The sequence below is a fragment of the Pteronotus mesoamericanus genome, unplaced genomic scaffold (genome assembly GCF_021234165.1).
Source record: "Pteronotus mesoamericanus isolate MK-2021 breed Mesoamerican mustached bat unplaced genomic scaffold, CSHL_Meso_final contig_25, whole genome shotgun sequence".
Lineage (NCBI taxonomy): Eukaryota > Metazoa > Chordata > Mammalia > Chiroptera > Mormoopidae > Pteronotus > Pteronotus mesoamericanus.
Genome location: NW_026555105.1, coordinates 20,158,606 through 20,175,024, shown reverse-complemented (window position 1 = coordinate 20,175,024; position 16,419 = coordinate 20,158,606). Strand labels below are relative to the sequence as shown.

Here is a 16,419-nt window from a genome sequence, read left to right as displayed (position 1 = left end):
CATTACTTTTATGATTCACAAGCGAATTTTAATAGTAAATGTTATCTTTGTATTCTTATGTTTCCATCTAACCCCTGCAGCAGTCTTCTGAGGCAAGCACCAGCATTATCCTGCTTTTGACACAGGAGAATTCTGGGCTCTGAGAGATGAACTACCTGTTCAAGGCCATAGACATTTAAACCTAGGGCCACCTGTCTCCACCTACTTCCACTGACATTTTCTAAAGCTTGATCTGTTCATGGCCTTCGGGTGCACACTGCAGGGAATAATACATAGACAGTTTGAGGTTTCGAGTGGCACTCAGAACATTTCTTGTTCTCTTTGAGGTTCCCATCAGTTCAGTGATGTCTGCAGTTAGTCCAAGAATAATAGATGTCCCCATTTTACAGGTGAAATTGAGGCCGAGAGAAAGGAAAAGATTTGCAAAAGCCGGCCACGGAGGTGCCAGAGCAAGAAACCACCTTTCATTCCCTGCTGCCACTTTGCAGGTGGGAATTCAGGACTTGCTTAAGGGGTTAAGTGGGAGTTTTGACGGCAGGAGCGGTCAGGAATTGGGTTGCACAGCCTGGCCTCTTCCTGTTGACGGGCAGGCTAATGGAGATCTTCCTGCTGCCGGGAGGTGACTGTCAGGGTGTAGGGGAGCAGGAGGGCGTGGCTATGTGGGCTTGCACTCAGCAGCCTGGGCCATTTCCCCTCCTTGGAAACGGGGAGGAAGGTAAAGGGGAAGGCTGGTAGCTGGCAGCCTCCTGTGGCCATCGCACCCAGAGGCAGCAGGAGCTCTGACCCTCTCTCCAATGCACACTGGCCTGGCACACCCGTGCTTTCAGAAAATCTTTCACACCAGTCCTATGCATTGTTTGCACTTCCCTGCATTCCTCATATCCAACTACTTCCCCATCCAGGGCCTGATATCTTTCTTGCTACATCTCTGACTGCAGGGCAGGGCTTTGGGATTATTATTCCCATTGGAAAGATGAGGAAGCTGAGGGTCAGAGGTGTTATAATAAGCAACCTTCCTTGGATCGTACAGTAAATCAGTTTCCGAGCTGGGTCTCCAGAACCCAAGAGTCAAGGCAAGGGGAGAACGGGTCAATTAGAACTTTTCCAACCATCCTGGGCGGGGCATGCAGAATGTGTAGGCCCTAGAGATAAGGAACTAGGCTTCAGATCCAGTCCAGGCAGAAATCCGAGGTCCTCCTCTTACTCACTGTGACCTCCTCGGCTCAGCCTCTGCAGTTGCGCCTTTAAAAAAAATCTGTATAATGACGATAATAATGCAACCCAATGTTATCAGGAATAAGTGAGATGAAATACATAAAGTGCTCAGCACAGAACCACAAAGGGAGCATTTACTATCTCCCAAGAGACAGTAAAATAGCCCAGCACACATAGATACATAGATAAGTAAATAGTTAATATTTATTGAGCACTTCATGTGTGCCAGCTCTTCTAAGTGCATTTAATCTTTCCCAGGGCACTATGAGGTCAGACTGGTATATGCCCATTTTATAGATGGGGAAAATGAAGCACAAGAGGTTAAGGGACTTGCCCAAGGTCATAACCCTAGTAAGTGGCAAAGCCAAGATTCAAACTCAGGCGGCCTGTCTCTGAAACCCATGCAATACTGCCTCCCTTAATAGCAATGATTAACTTTTTTAAATTATAACTTGCTTGGACACAGTATTCTATAGTTTATGATGCACTTTCCCAACCATTCCCTCGTTTAGTCCTCACCACAGCTGCCCAGAGAGGGAGGCAATATATACTCCCAATTCAAAGCAGGGAGGGGGAAACTGAGGCTCTGAAAGAGGAAACTGACTTGTCTTGTCAAGGTCACACAGCACGGTCAGTGGTAGAAGTAGGGGTGGAACTTGGGATTTCCTGACTCCAAATTTAAAGGACGCTTCCCCAGCCTCACTCAACTCCTAACCCCCCTCAGCCGCCAGCCTCTGGCTGGAGGCCTTGAGGCTGTTGCCCCAGGTCAGTTGCTCTGGCTGGGCTCCCACTGTTCAGCTGAAGGGTCCCAAGGCTGTATCACACCCCCTCCACCTCTGCTCAACTATCACACAGGAGGGGCAGGAACTCCGGGCTGGTGGAGTTTCCGACCAGGCAGGAAAGAGAACAAAGGAAATGCCTTGGCCGGGGGGAGAGGCTGGAGGGGGTGGCCAGGAGGGCAGCTGGAGTAGGAGCTTCACCATGGAATATGAAGTCAAGAAAGGGAAAAAGGTAGGTGGGATGCAGGGCAGAGAGCTGTCGCCAGAGCTGGCAAAGTGGGAAGCCTGGGCTGGGAGTGATGGGCAGTGAGGGGCGTAAGTAGGGCCTTTCCTCTCATTTGGGAGGAGCTTCCTCCCCACCCTTGGGCAGTCAGACATTTGGGTTCCAAACTCCTTAACCTGTTCTCCCTGTTCTCAGTGGCCTCTACCATCCCTGGAATATACAGACAGGCAGGCACCTTCCAGCGAAACCCAGACAGACAGATTCGTTTGGGAGATAGTCCCAACCTCCTTCCCTGGTATTCTGTGGGGAATCCCTCCTGTAGTGACCAAGGGCTAGACAGACACCAGCCCAAGAGGTCTATTCCTCTGCTCCCTACCTCCCCAGACAGAAGGACCTCAGCCAGAGCAGTTCCGTGCTATCAGGCTTTCAATCCAGGCTGGAGACACCTACCTGCTCCCCTGCTGGGTTTCAAGCTAGCCTGCCCCTTCCCGTCTCTACACAGGGCCCGCTCCTAAGGCTTATGTTCCCAAAGGCTGGGCGCCGAGCGGCCGTTCGGAGCAGCGTGAGCCGCCGGCCCCTGCACTCGATGCCCCTTTATCCCCCTGACTACCTCATCGACCCCCAGATTCTGCTGTGTGACTACCTGGAGAAAGAGGTCAAGGTGCGTGCCAAATGAGGAGAAGAGGGGGGTCCAATCTTGGGGTGAGGGGTTCAGGGGAGGAAAAAGTTTTCCTCGACTCTCAGGGTATCCCTGGCTGGGATTCACAGGAGAAAAGCACACATGTTTTATTAAAGTTTTACATGTCCACGGGTTCCTTCTCAAGAGAATGAAAAGCCCAGGAAGTGAACAAAGCAAGAAGCTTTTATACCTTTTTTGACAAAGAAACAATAAATGGGTAAAGAATTGACAAGGCAGAAGGGTTTGAGCCAGGGGTAGTGAAGAGTGAAGAAATAATGAGGTTTGTTTACGTAGCCTTCCCAGGCCTAAACCCTGTCTCTGGTGATAAGGATGCCTCCCTTCTTCCTGGTACAAAGAGGGTACCTTTCACACAGATCTATCTCCTGCTCTCCGGGAAGAGTGGGGAGATCAGACTGTTTTTCTCAAACTCCTTCATCTTAAGTTACTCTTAATAAGATGCTGTATTTGGGGGTAGCACATCCTGAACACCATCAAGAGAGACCTGACCTCTCCCCCATACCTATCCTTGACCAGCCCCGACTCACACAAAAGAAGACTCAGAAGGAATGAGGTCTGGGAAGCCTTGCCCCTGCCTTGTGATGTGGGTCCTCAGCAAGTGACCTCCAGGTGCTAAGTCTCAGTGTTCCCATCTGAACATGGGGCTCGAAGCTACTCCCAGGGTAGAGCCAGTGGGAAAAAGCTCTGTGTACTAAAGAGCCACACCTCCCTGCAAGATTCCACTGCAGTGATGTTGTTGTTACTCAGTGTCCAGGTTACAGGACCTAATTCAGTTCGGGAAGCCACCAAGACTTAGACAACTCAAGGGCTTCTATTTCTTTCTTTCTTTTTAAATTTTTGTTTACTGATTTGAGAGAGAGAGAGGGAAAGAGAGAGAGAACAACATCAATTTGTTGTTCCACTTATTTTTGTATTTATTTGCTGCTTTTTGCACGTGCCCTGATGGGATCAAAGGCTTCTATTTCATGAACACCAACAAGGAGCAGTCTTCACTGCCCAAGGAAGATTGATATGGGGTTAAGAGTGTCAGATCTAGCAAAAACAGTTAAATCTAAATTCAAATAAGCAGTGAATATTTTTTAAAAAGATTTTTATTTACTTATTCTTAGAGAGAGGGGAAGGGAGGGAGATACAAAAGGAGAGAAACATCAGTGTCTGAGAGAAACATAAAATTGGCTGCCTCTCACAAGTCCCCAAGGGGCCTGGAACCTAGGCATGTGCCCTGACCTGAAATGAAACCACTGAACTTTCGGTTCCCAGGAAGATGCCCAACCCACTGAGCCACACTGGTCAGGGCTGAATACTTCTTTAGTACTAATATATGTCCCAAATACTACATGGGGAATAAAATACCTTTAAAACATATTCATTGTTTATGCGAAATTCAAATTTCACTGGTATCTTGTATTTTATCTGGAAATCCCATATGGAGGGAAATGCTAACAAACAAATTCACTTAAAACTTGGGGACTGAAATTTCATACAGAATAAAAAGAAAATGTTTGATTAGTGAAATTCACCTAGGAGAATAAAACTAAAAATGAAAAAAGTTAATTCTTACGTTGATGAATAATGTACAGGTTAAATGATAGCATTAAGTTATAGCTAAGAATGAAAGAAGAATGAATTTATTGATTTGGGGCATCATTTTTCTGACAAAACGGTTTACTAGTTTGCTACAACACTCATTCCTTTTCATTTGACTCCTGCAACAAGATCACAGAGAGAGTCAGCGACCCGCACAGTCAGCTGATCCTGGTGGTTGGGGTGGAAAGAGCCACTCAGGCCACGCAGGAATTCATAGGTGGTCAGTTCTTTCAAGCTATTTTAGTGACTTTTGATTCCATCGCAGCTGAATTAACTATCCAGGCAAAAGCTAGCAGTGAGGGTGTGGGCTCCGCTGTGTGGAGTCATTCTGCCGTTTCTAGTGATACACTCGTAAATTGGGCATGTTACTTACCTTTGCTGTGCCTTAGTTTTCTCATCCTTCAGTGAGGATAAATGAGTGAATGTGCACAAAGTTCTCAGGACTGTGTCTGGCTTCTGCGACTGGCTCAATAAAGGTTATTATCAGGTTCTTACTGTTAGTTTAGATATTTCTATCTCAGTCTATCTCACTGTGTTAGTGAGGAGGTCAGGGTCCTCCAGGGCTTCAGAGTGACCCCTTTCTGCCCTTCTCCCACAACTCTTCCCACCCTATCCCCGCTTGCCATCCAGTTCCTGGGCCACCTCACCTGGGTAAACTCCTCACTGAACCCCTCCAGCCGGGATGAGCTCCTGCAGCTGCTGGACACCGCCAGGGTGAGGCTCTGGAGAGGGGAGAGGGCAGGGTTTGTCCCCTTCTCCCTTTCCCACCCGAGGACCCTGGGGACTCAGGAGATCCGACCCACCCCACAGCAGCTGAAGGAGCTGCCTCTGAAGACTACGCCGGAGCAGGACAGCATCCTGAGCCTGTCGGCTCGCTGCCTGTTGCTCACCTGGCGCGACAACGAGGAGCTCATCCTGCGTATCCCCACGCACGAGATCGCCGCCGCCTCCTACCTGCAGGATGATGCGCTGCACTTGCTGGTGCTTAAGACAGGTACAGCGGGTGGAGCCTGCAGGGGGACAGGGAGACGGGGGGAAGAGGAGAGAAAAGTCTCAACGTCTTGTTTTGGAAATGTGTGTGACCTAGGGTAGGAGTGAGACCTGAGGCTGGATAACGGGGTGATGGAAAAGCCCTGACCACGCTATCCTACGACTAGGGTCAGGCCATGGCCATACACAGTAAGACCGAACCCAATGTTTATGTCGAAGAGCGGCGGCCTAACTCACTGTCCTGAGGCCAAGTGGTGAAGCCACGGAAAGGAGAAGCCAAAATCCTGGGGCCGCGGAAGGGCAAGAAGTTAAAGGGCGTGGTGAAGGGGGCGTGGCCACAGCGCTCCGAGGATAGGGTGGAACTTTGGGCGAGGGGAGAAGTCTGGCCTAGAGGCTGGACCATGCGCAGGGGGCGGAGCTCGAAGCTATAGTGGCGGGTGGGATTCACAGCTCGCCAATAGAGGGGTAGGTCCTGAAGTCAGGAGCGGGGTTGAGGGGAGGCCGGAATCTAAGGAGGGGACCCTGAAACCAGGGACAGAGTCTGAGTTAGGGGTACAGAGGGCAGGTAGAGCAGGACCACGCTTAGGCCCTACGGCAAGATCTGAGGCTGGGGCCACCAAGGTGGGGCGGGGCGGTGGGAACACTCTGCGGAGCCAAAACTAGGGGTGGAGCCTAAGGCAGGGGACGCGGCCCGATAGTAAGCACTGGAGTAAGGGCGGCTCTGGCCTCAGGATTTTTAAATTTAGGGTGGGGCCTAAGGCCAGGGGCGGGGTCAGGCGCGGCTGGACAGCACCTCGGTTCCCTCGGGCCCCCCCCCCCAGGTGACCGCCGGAGGGCGCTCTTAGCCGGTTCTCCTCCTGCTGACAGCCACTCGGTCTCTCCTAGGTCTGGGCGTGGATCCGGTGCCAGCCGGTGTAGATGCCAGTCCCGGCGGGGCCGGGCGCGACGCTGGCCCGCCGGGAGCTGCTCCCGAGAAGCGGCGGGTGGGCACCACAGAGCGGCGCCACACCATCTGCAGCCTGGACTGGCGGATGGCGTGGGGCGGGGGCGCGGGCGCAGAGGCCCGGGCCGGGGGCGGCGGTGGAGGCAGCCTAGAGCGCCAGCGCGCCGGAGCGCGGGCGTCCGGCAGCTGGGAGCGGCGGCAGACGTTCAGCGGCAGCTGGGAGCGGCGGCACGGTGGCGGCGGCGGCGGCGGCGCTGGCAAGCTAGGTGGCAGCTGGGAGAGGAGGCAGGCGGGCAGCGGCGGCAGCTGGGAGCGGCGCCACCCGGGCTCCAACCCTCTGGACCCGCAAGATCCCAGCCCCGACGCCTACTGCAACCTCGTCATCTTGGCTGTGGCCAACAGGGTGAGCCCGAGGGCACCCCGCGCCCCTGCGCCCTGCCTCTGGGGCGCGTCCGGGTGGGAGGGCGCGGCTCCTCACCAGCACCCAGGTCCAATGACGAGGTTGCTGGACTCTACCCTGCCCTCTTTCCTTCTCCCTCGTTTAGCCCTACCTAGGATTTCTGGTACTACCTGTGTGCTCGTGACGCCAGAAGACTTCTAAAGCCTAGTCCTGGACCCCTCCAGGACACTTCCCTCCTGCTCTCCCAATGGAATGAAAACTCAAAATGTCCCGGATAGACTTGATCTAATCCCTCCTCCAACCCTGTTTTTTGTCCAGTATCATCAATGTCCCTACTACCTCATTAACAATCATGAAGACACTAATCACGGGCATGAATCAAGTTGCCGATCCATGCCAGACACAGAACCAGCATTAACTTATTTAATTCTAACAGTAAGGTAGAGGCAAATATTTCAACCATCCCTATTCTATAAAGAAGGAAACCATGGCCCTGAGACTAATTTGTGCAAGGTCACACTGAAAGCTGATGGTGATTTAAACATTGAGACCCAGGATGTTCAGAGCCTGTAGTCTGGGTGGCTAGCTGGTTACCTAAGGCAAAAAGCCTTTCTGACATTCTTTCCTTGCCTATACTCCCTCTGTCCATCCTCCACCTTCAATCTTGCTTTTATTCATTTGACCATATTTATTGAGTGCCAACTTGTGCTAGGTATTGGGCTAGATGCTGTAGATACAGAGATAAATGAAATATATTTGGTGTCCTCCGTTAGGGAGCTCACAGTCTAGCAGACACCTTCAAGCCCTGAGGCTTCTAAGCTTTCTCTGACCCGGGCCCCCAGCTCCCTCTGTATATGAACCATGGTGAACAAAAGAGACATGGTGCATGTCCAGAGGGAGAGATGACAAATAATCAGTAAACCTGGACTCTGAAGCTGACTCGCCCTTCCTTGAAACACTTTCTCACTTGGCTTCCAGCTCTCCCCCTTCCCCTGGTTTTCCTCTTACATCCCTGGCTGCTCCTTCTCAAGAGCTGCTGCTGCTGCTTCTCTTCAGTCTCCTAAGTTTGGAGTGCTCCAGGCTTAGTCCTTGATCCTCGTCTCTTCTACACCCATTTCCAAATGGTCTCCTCTAGTCTTGGGGCATTTAAAACACTGAGAACTCCTCAAAGTTACTCTCACCAGCATATATCTGGACACGTTTTTCCACTCTGCTTCTTCATTTGAAGGTCTATGACACCAAAAGCTGAGCTCCCAATCTTTTCTCCCAAACCTGCTCCGGCCTTGGCCTCCCTGTCTTGATTCACGGGAGCTCTGTCCTTCAGTTGCTTATACCAAAATCTTGCAGTGATTCATAGCTCCATTCTCTTTCACACACCCTATATCCACTCTGTCAACAAATCCTCTTGGCCCTATCTTAAAAATATAACCGAAACCCATCTACTTCCCCTCATCCTCCGCTGTCTCCACCCTGGTTCGTGCCCCATCTCTAATCTGAATTATGCAGTCGCCTCTCACTGGTTGGGCTCTCATTTACAATCTGTTCCCCCACACAGAACAGTTCTGTTAACACTCGAGTCACATGATGTCAATGCTCAAAATCTTTTAGTGACTCCCCATTTCACTCAGAATAAAAGCTAAATGCCCTTTACAATCTACAATCTTCTGTAAGGCCATCTACCTTACAGAAGTGGCTCCAGTCACCGTCCCCATTTCCTCTCTGACCTCATCTCTTTCTATTCACCCCCTTTATTTACTGTACCCTAGATGGACTGGTCTCCTCCTAGAGTGCAAGAGACCTGTGGGTTCTGGGGGGTTCACTGTGGTATCTCTGGCTCCTAGGATAGTGCCTGGCACATAATAGGTACTCAATAAATATCGAATCAATGGACCAATTAAGTCATATTATATTATTATACCTTGTGATAGGGACCAACAAGAAAATAAGCAGGTGACAGTGATAATTAGGGAGGAAAGTGAGTTTGTGCCCTATTTATCTTAGTGGACTATAAGGGCGTTAGGGTACGGATTTCATCTCATTCACCTCTGAGACCCCAGAGCCTGACCCAGTACCTGCCATGCAGTAGGACTAAATGAGAGTTCGTGGAATAAGTAAGTGAAAAGTTGTTTTCCAGGGATATCTTAGTCTCTGCCTCCTGTCTGAAACATTGTGGCCCCAAGGAGGGCACAGGAGTTAGAGTCAAAAAACCTGGGTGCTAACAGTAACCAATGCCACGGGCCTGGTGTGTGAGCCTGGGCAAGGCATTTAACCGGTCTGAGCCTCAGTGTCCTTAACTATAAAATAAGGATCCTCTCTTCCCTGTCCATTTTGTAGGGTTACTGTAAGGCTCAATCCTGGTTTAATGATCAAAATGCCTATCCTGGGTTACCTTTTAATTTACACCTGAGCTTTTTTTAGAGACACAAAATAGGAAATGCCTTCATGGAGATGGTCTCTTCATCATTCATTGTCTTTTTGTGTCTCTTGCCTGAAGACATAAAGAGGTTGGTTAAAGAAGCAAATTATTCTTCAGATTTGCATTCTCCAAAAAATTTCACCCAAGAACTTAAATTCCTTCCTTCAACCAGAGACTGACCTTTATGTATTCATCCCGCTTCCATTTTTGCCCTGGATACCAGGGAACTCATATCTAAATATGGCATCTGGTAGTGTAGTAACTATGTTGATCCTAAAATGTTTATTCACTTAATTCCTCCTCCTTCTACTAGGTATTAGGAGACCTGAGCTCTAGTCCTGGCTAATTATTTTACCTCTCTGGGTTTCAGCTTCATACCTGTAAATGGAAGTAAATTAGAGCTTATTTTAGATAAGCTTCAGGGAGGCCCATGAATTCCCCAGAAATTGGGGGTACATGTATGCATTTTTCAGGGCAGAAGGGTTAGAATCATCACTGTATCCTTTAAAGGGACCCGGGACCCAGAGAGTAGCCATTTTAATGAGAAATAATTTTGATGGGAAATATCCTCAAAGCTGATTTATTAAAGGCCTTTATAGGTGTGTGTGTGTGCCTCTGTGAGCCTCTCCGCACTGCTTTAGGAAGCAGGAGCATCCTGGTCCCAGGAGAGAATCTGAGCTCTATCCTCCTCCCTGAGCCAGGATGCTGCTGAGGAGTCCTGCGCCCTCATCTGTCAGGTCTTCCAGATCATCTATGGGGACCAGAGCATCGAGTGTGTGGACCGGGCAGGCTACCACTATACATCCACGCCCGAGAGACCGTGGCTCTGCAGCCGCAGTGAGTACTCGAACTCCTGGCCTCCCCTCCTGTGAAACATCCCAAAAGGCCAGGGGAGGAGGGATGCTCCAAGACCTAGGGCCAATGAAAGCCATTAAGGGTTCTGATCTCTACTGCAGTTACAGGGTACCCCTGATAAGGAGTTTTTTTTAAAATGTCAATTTTCCTGATGACCTCAAACCTAGCTTCATCATAGATTTCTGGTTGTCAGATTCAGAACAAGCCCCTCACAGCTGAACTTATCTCTCTCCCTTTTGTGTTTTTGTTTTGTCTGGGGAGGGCTTGTGGGTTTGGTTTTTTTTTTAATCCTCACCAGTAGACATACTTATTGATTTTAGAGATAGGGGAAGGGAGGGGGAGAGAGAGAGAGAGAAACATCAATGTGAAAGAGAAACATTGATTGGTTGCCTCTCTTACACACCCCAACTGGGGACCAAACCCACAACCTAGGCAGGTGCCCTGACCAGGAATCCAACCGGCAACCTTTTGCTTTGCGGGACAACACCCAACCAAATGAGCCACACCAGCCAGAGCTCTCCCTTTTGTATGGGCTATCCTTGCTTTTGCAGAAACCTAAGATTGGGTACTGTCTGTTTACTAGCCCAACTAGGACAGTAGGTCAAAATCAAGATTTCCAGACCAGTCCTTGAATTCACTCAAGGATTGGAATAAGAATGAGACCCACAGAGGTATTTACTGAGCACCAACTCTACGCCAAGAGCAGTATCAATATGCCAAGTCTTATTTAATCCTTATAGCAACCTTGTCTGTCCTGTTTGCCACTGCCTCCCATGTGCCTAGTATGGCACCAGGGGCATCACAGATGCTCAAGAAGTATTTTTTGAATGGATGAAAGAACTTTCTGGGGCTTTACAACTCCAGTTTTACAGAGGAGGACTTTAAGGTTCAGAGTAGTCAATAAATTACTCAAGTACACACAGCTAGCAGGTGGCAGAGTCAGGATTCAAACCCAGGTGTGTCTGATTCTAAAGCTTCTGTCTGTAACAGCTTCAGTCTCCGAGCTGTCTTCAAGGCAAGTTGAGTGAATGTCCTCAGTCACAGCCCACTCAGCGTGGTTCCTCTTTGTACCGTCCTAGCAACAAAGTGTTAGCTGTTTACTTCTGGAGGTACTCCCACCTATAGGAACTGTGGCTTGGGGAAGCTGGGACAATTCATTAACTGTCACAGGGATGATAGGCAAGTAAATGAGACAATGCAACAAATATTTCAAGAAATTTATTCATTCAACAAATATTTATTAAGCACCTATTATGTGTTGGATTCTGCCGATCACCAGGATGTATTGCTGAGGAAAACCAGATGTGGCACTGCCCTCAAGAGGCTTGCATTGCTCAGGCAGTGTGATAGTAAGTGAATAGTTACGAAATTACACTGTAACCACGGGCTGTGCTCTGAGAACATGTAATGAAGAACCAGCTAGCCTGGGGAGTCAGGGGAATGTGCTGAGGACGCGGCATTGAGGGATCCAAGATCGGAAGGTGAGGCTAGTACCTGGATTCAGTGAGATAACGGGGTTCGGTACAGAGCAAATTCTCTGTAAATGGTGCTTCTTTCCTCTCAAGATTCTGAGTTCCTTCCCTCTCACTGGTCTTTTTGGTCTCACCTCAAGCGCATACAGTTTACAAAATACTCCTTCACCTGTTCCTGCCTCTGTTATACCCAAGCCTCCCATGAGGTAGACAGGAAGGTGGTGTCCCAATGTGGGGCAAGTTGAGGGCCAGAAGGTGGAGGTGAGCTGCCCAAGGTTGGCTATGTGTCAGTGGGGCAGGAGGGGAGGCAGGAATCATGGTCAGAAGCTTCCAGTAGCTGCGCATTTCTGAGTATAAGCTAATATCCGGACAATTGCTTATAAGGCCATCTGTGTCCCAGCCATCATCTGTGTTCTCAGGGTGGGACTGAGGTCGCAGCTTCAGGAGCCGGGGGTGCCGGTCTCTGCTTTGCTTCCTCTGACAGGCCCTCTGTCCATTGGTCCCAGGTGAGAGCTGCCGAACCGACGGGACTTACGCCTATGACGCCGACTTCAGCTGCTGCAGTTCCTTGTGGGTACCTGCTTGCTGGGGACCCCCTTCTTGCCCCCCACCTGTTCATAAACAGGGTTGCTCTTCTAGGCATTCTTAAAGCTTCTGTGGGCAAGCAAGTGACCCCACTTTGATTTGTGCTGAGACATTGGGCGCTGAGGGTGGGAGATAAACTGAGCTCTGACGAGCTCATAGGGTCCATACCCCTGAGAGACCGAGGGTAAAACCCGAACCCAGAAGTGGGCCCACCCGGGCCTGGGGTTCTCTCCTAGTCATCCAGGCACCGTGGCCTGCAGGGTCCAAAATCACAGCTAACGCCACAAAAATCATTTTGGTTTACTTAATTTGGGCTCCATGTAATAGAAAACCCTAAAGAAGAGTAGCTTAAATAAGATGGAGCTTTTTTCTGTCTCTTACATAAAATATGTAGACAGGGAGTTCATGTGTGGTCTCATGGTTGTTAGAGGCCTAGGCTTCGCTTTTCCTCCCTCCTTCACACTTGCTTCCATCCTCAAGGCCGCCTCATACCCCAGGATGGTGGTTATAGCCGCAGCCATCAGGGTATCATGCCAGGGGCCTCTTTAAAGAGCTTTGCTGGAATTCCCATTGATAACTTTTGCTTACATGTCATTAGCCAGAACTTGGTCACATGGCCACAACAAGTAAGGCTGGAAAATGTAGGATTACATTTTTTAAAAAAATCTCACCACTAAGCTACACTGGCTCCCTGTAGGTAATGGGAAATGGTTCTGGGACAGTGTGAAGTCCAGGAGGCAGGCTGGCTTGTATTAAGCAATAGTTACTGAGTACTTACCACATGCCAGGCACTACGCTGTGTGCTAAGGTTACAGTGGGGAGCAAGACAAGGACGAGGCCCGTGCTTAACACATAGTAGGTAAACAACAAATGAAGAAAACCAAGGTCCCTGCTCTTGCAAGGTCCGCAGCTAGCACAGGTGACAATGAAGTCATTATTTAACAGTAATAAGCATTGATGACAATAAGCGCTGAAGAGAAGTTCAGAGTGCCGAGGGAGGCTGTGGGAGTCAGGAAGGCCCCTCAGAGGTGGTGACACTCGAACTGAGACCTGGAGAAGGAGCTTTCTGGGTAGAGGGACAGGGAGCACGAGGATTCTGAAGCAGGATAGAGCCGGCTGTGTTTGACGGTCAGCCAGGAGGCCACTGTGACCGCAGCAGAGGCTGTAAGGCACAGAGTGGTCAGAGAGGATGTTTGGTGGGGAGATCTGGAGAGTCTTTGCGAGTCATCAGCAGACTTACAGACTTTGTGACCACATTGGACAGACAGTCTAACCCAGTATGGGGGGATCAGGGAAAATTTTCCTGAGAAGGGGACATTCCAAATCCAATAGTGAATAAAAATTAGCTGAGCAGAAGATACAGGGAGAGGGGCAGTGGAAGCTGAGGGAACAACATGGGCAAAGGCCCAGAGGTGAAGAGGTACTTGGAGCATTAGAAAAAAAGAGAACAGGCAGGGCGGCCAGAGCACAAGCAGCAAAGGGGAGAAGAGGTCTGAGAGGCGGCCGGGGGCCAGGTAACGTGGGGCTGTGAAGGAGAGAAAAGGATGTAGGATGAGGCCTCAGGCCCAGAGCAGCGGCAGCTATGCCCTCTCACATTCCACCGGCCACAGGGGAGGAGCCGGAGAGGTGAGTGAGGGCCCCTTTCTGCCTGTCCCTGCAGCAACGGCTCCCAGGACACGTTCGAAGCGTGTTACAGCGGCACGTCCACGCCCTCTTTCCATGACTCCCACTGCAGCGGCAGCGACCACAGCGGCCTGGGCTTTGAGCAGCTGCAGGATTACATGGTCACGGTGAGCGGGGGCACCGTGCAAACAGCACAAGCGAAGGCCTGGGAACTGGAGAAAACATGGGGTATTTCAAGAATCATGAATAATCCTAGACGGGACTGAAGTATAAGACCCCAGAAGTCAGGGTGGGACACGAGGTTAGGGACACGAGGTACGCCGAGGCCAGCCTTGTTGAAAGGCCTAAACGAATGTCAGCTGGCATTTTCAGGGGCGGGCTGGGCCAAAGATGCCCTTAGAGAGGGCTCTGGGCCTTTCAGTCCCGGGAGTTGGATGGGGGTTGCTTCCTGGGATGGATCTCAAATGGTGTCCCCACAGCTGCGGAGTAAGCTCGGGCCCCTTGAGATCCAGCAGTTTGCGTTGCTGCTGCGGGAGTATCGGCTGGGGCTGCCCATCCAGGACTATTGCTCGGGGCTGCTGAAGCTCTATGGAGACCGGCGCAAGTTCTTCCTCCTTGGTGAGCCCCCTACCCCACCCCCAAGGGCCAGCCAAGGCCATTACATGGTCCATGGGATTCCTGGTCAGCCTCTAGCCTGGGAGTGTTTATCCCTGATCTCTCAGCCTACCTCTGAGAGAGCCAAGATCATGAACTCCATGGAGCATATGAGGAGACCAAGGTGCAGAGAGAAGGAACTTGCCTGCAGTCACAGAGTCAATAAGAACAGAGCACTGGTATAGCCATTTCACCTTCACGGCAAAGCTGGGAGAGGGAATGGTTCTTCCCATCCTACCCCATGAGGAAGCGGAGGCTCAGAGAAGCTGAGGAACTTATTCGGGGCCACACAGTTAGTAAGGAGACCTAATAAAATAGCAATGGGAATGATAAGTTAACATGCATTTGGCCATTACTGTGTGCCAGGTATCATCTCATGGAATGGCCTAAGTTCTGGGAAGTAGAAACTGTTACTTGCCCCCATTTTGCAGATGGGGAAATTGAGGCTCAGAGAAGCAAAGTACTGAAGTTATGTAATAAGTAGCAACTGAAGTGGTATGAGCTAACTTTTATGGGACACTCTCTGTGCTAAGTACCTTATTTAATCTTCATATTCCTACCGGGGGAAGACATGTAATTATCTCAATTTTACACAGGAGGAAAGTAAGGCTCAGAGTAGTTATTAAATAAGGATCATACACTGATAATGGAAATATAACAATTGTGGTAATAATAATAACTATAATAAGCTAACATGTAATGAGCACGTACCATGTTCCAAGAGAATATGTCATTATTCTCTGGCTCAGAGAGTCAAGGAACTTGTGCAAGGCCACACAACCAGTGAGTGGCGGGGTGGGGATTTGAACTCAGATCTCCAACAAAGGTGATACATCTGTGGGAAGGGACGCGGCAGAACCCAAGGGAGTCACCTGCCTCTTGGCCAGCAGGGATGCGGCCCTTCATCTTGGACCAGGATATTGGCTACTTCGAGGGCTTCCTGGAGGGCGTGGGCATCCGCGAGGGCGGCATCCTCACCGACAGCTTTGGGCGCATCAAGCGCAGCATGAGCTCCACGTCGGCATCGGCTGTGCGCAGCTACGACGGCGCGGCTCAGCGACCAGAGGAGCAGACCTTCCACCGACTGCTGGCAGACATCACACACGACATCGAGGCGCTGGCCCCCGACGACGACGACGACAGCACGGATGAGGAGGCCCGGGGCTCCCCGGGTGGGAACGAGGCCACCGAAGACAACTACCTGTAGCCGGCCTCCACCGCCCAGGCGGAAGGCGGGGAAGGGGTGGCCCTGCCACCTGGCCTTTGAATCTCACTCACTCTGGCCTGGGGGGTGCCGGTCCCCGGGGCCCCTCCTCACTCCTGACCCGAGGCTTTCATCCCGAGTCTCAGACGGACCGGGGCCCTAAAGTCCGGGGCAGTTGCTTGGGCCTCAGCTGACTCCTCTGCCCGCCGGTGGTGGGCAGCGTCATCCTTTGTACCCCTAGCCTGGGGCTCCACGCCAGGACACCCCGTCCTCCCTGGACTGCGCAAGCTTTCTGGAGGCCGAGGGAGGGATGATGCGCGGGCTCCACCTGCTGGCGGACTGTGAAAAGAACTCCCAGAGTTTCTCCTGCCAGAAACCAAGGTCTAAAAGAGGGAGAGGGACTTGAAGGAATCTCGTGATTCTCATGGGGTATTACCTCAAATAGACCATACTACGTCGTGTAGAGAGTCTTTTTAAGGCTCTAAATAGCAGGGACTCTTCCCTCTCCCTCCCCGCCCCCCACCCGCATTTGTATCCTCAGTATGGAGAGAGTTTTTTCTCTACAGAGAGTTGACTCAGAGGAGGGTAAGCTGGATCCCAGTCCTGGTCCTGAGACTCCAAACAAGTTGCTCCTTCAGGTCTTGATTTTGGAGCCAGACAGACCTAGGGCTGCTGCCTGGTTACCTTACTAGCGTCTAGGCCTCCCATCTCTCCCTCTGTTGGAGGGGGTGGGCCCCACCTGCCTCACGGGTGGTCATGGAAATTAACAAAGGTCA

At 50.8% G+C, this 16,419-nt stretch overlaps 1 protein-coding gene across 1 annotated transcript; it reads left to right on the top strand.

The window, feature by feature from the left end:
- The first annotated feature begins 2,159 nt into the window (after positions 1-2,159).
- Positions 2,160-16,419, top strand: CCM2L (CCM2 like scaffold protein). Its single transcript, XM_054573442.1, has 10 exons — positions 2,160-2,226; positions 2,720-2,878; positions 5,132-5,215; positions 5,312-5,495; positions 6,377-6,837; positions 9,952-10,087; positions 12,084-12,147; positions 13,823-13,952; positions 14,265-14,403; positions 15,330-16,419. Exons 1-10 carry the CDS (start codon positions 2,197-2,199, stop codon positions 15,644-15,646), a joined length of 1,704 nt encoding a protein of 567 aa, XP_054429417.1. The 5' UTR covers positions 2,160-2,196; the 3' UTR covers positions 15,647-16,419.

Coding starts and splice junctions, on each gene's coding strand:
- CCM2L (XM_054573442.1), top strand. CDS start 2,197: ATGGAATATGAAGTCAAGAAAGGGAAAAAG. Junction 10,088..12,083: donor ACCGTGGCTCTGCAGCCGCA/GTGAGTACTCGA, acceptor CATTGGTCCCAG/GTGAGAGCTGCCGAACCGAC. Junction 13,953..14,264: donor TGCAGGATTACATGGTCACG/GTGAGCGGGGGC, acceptor GTGTCCCCACAG/CTGCGGAGTAAGCTCGGGCC.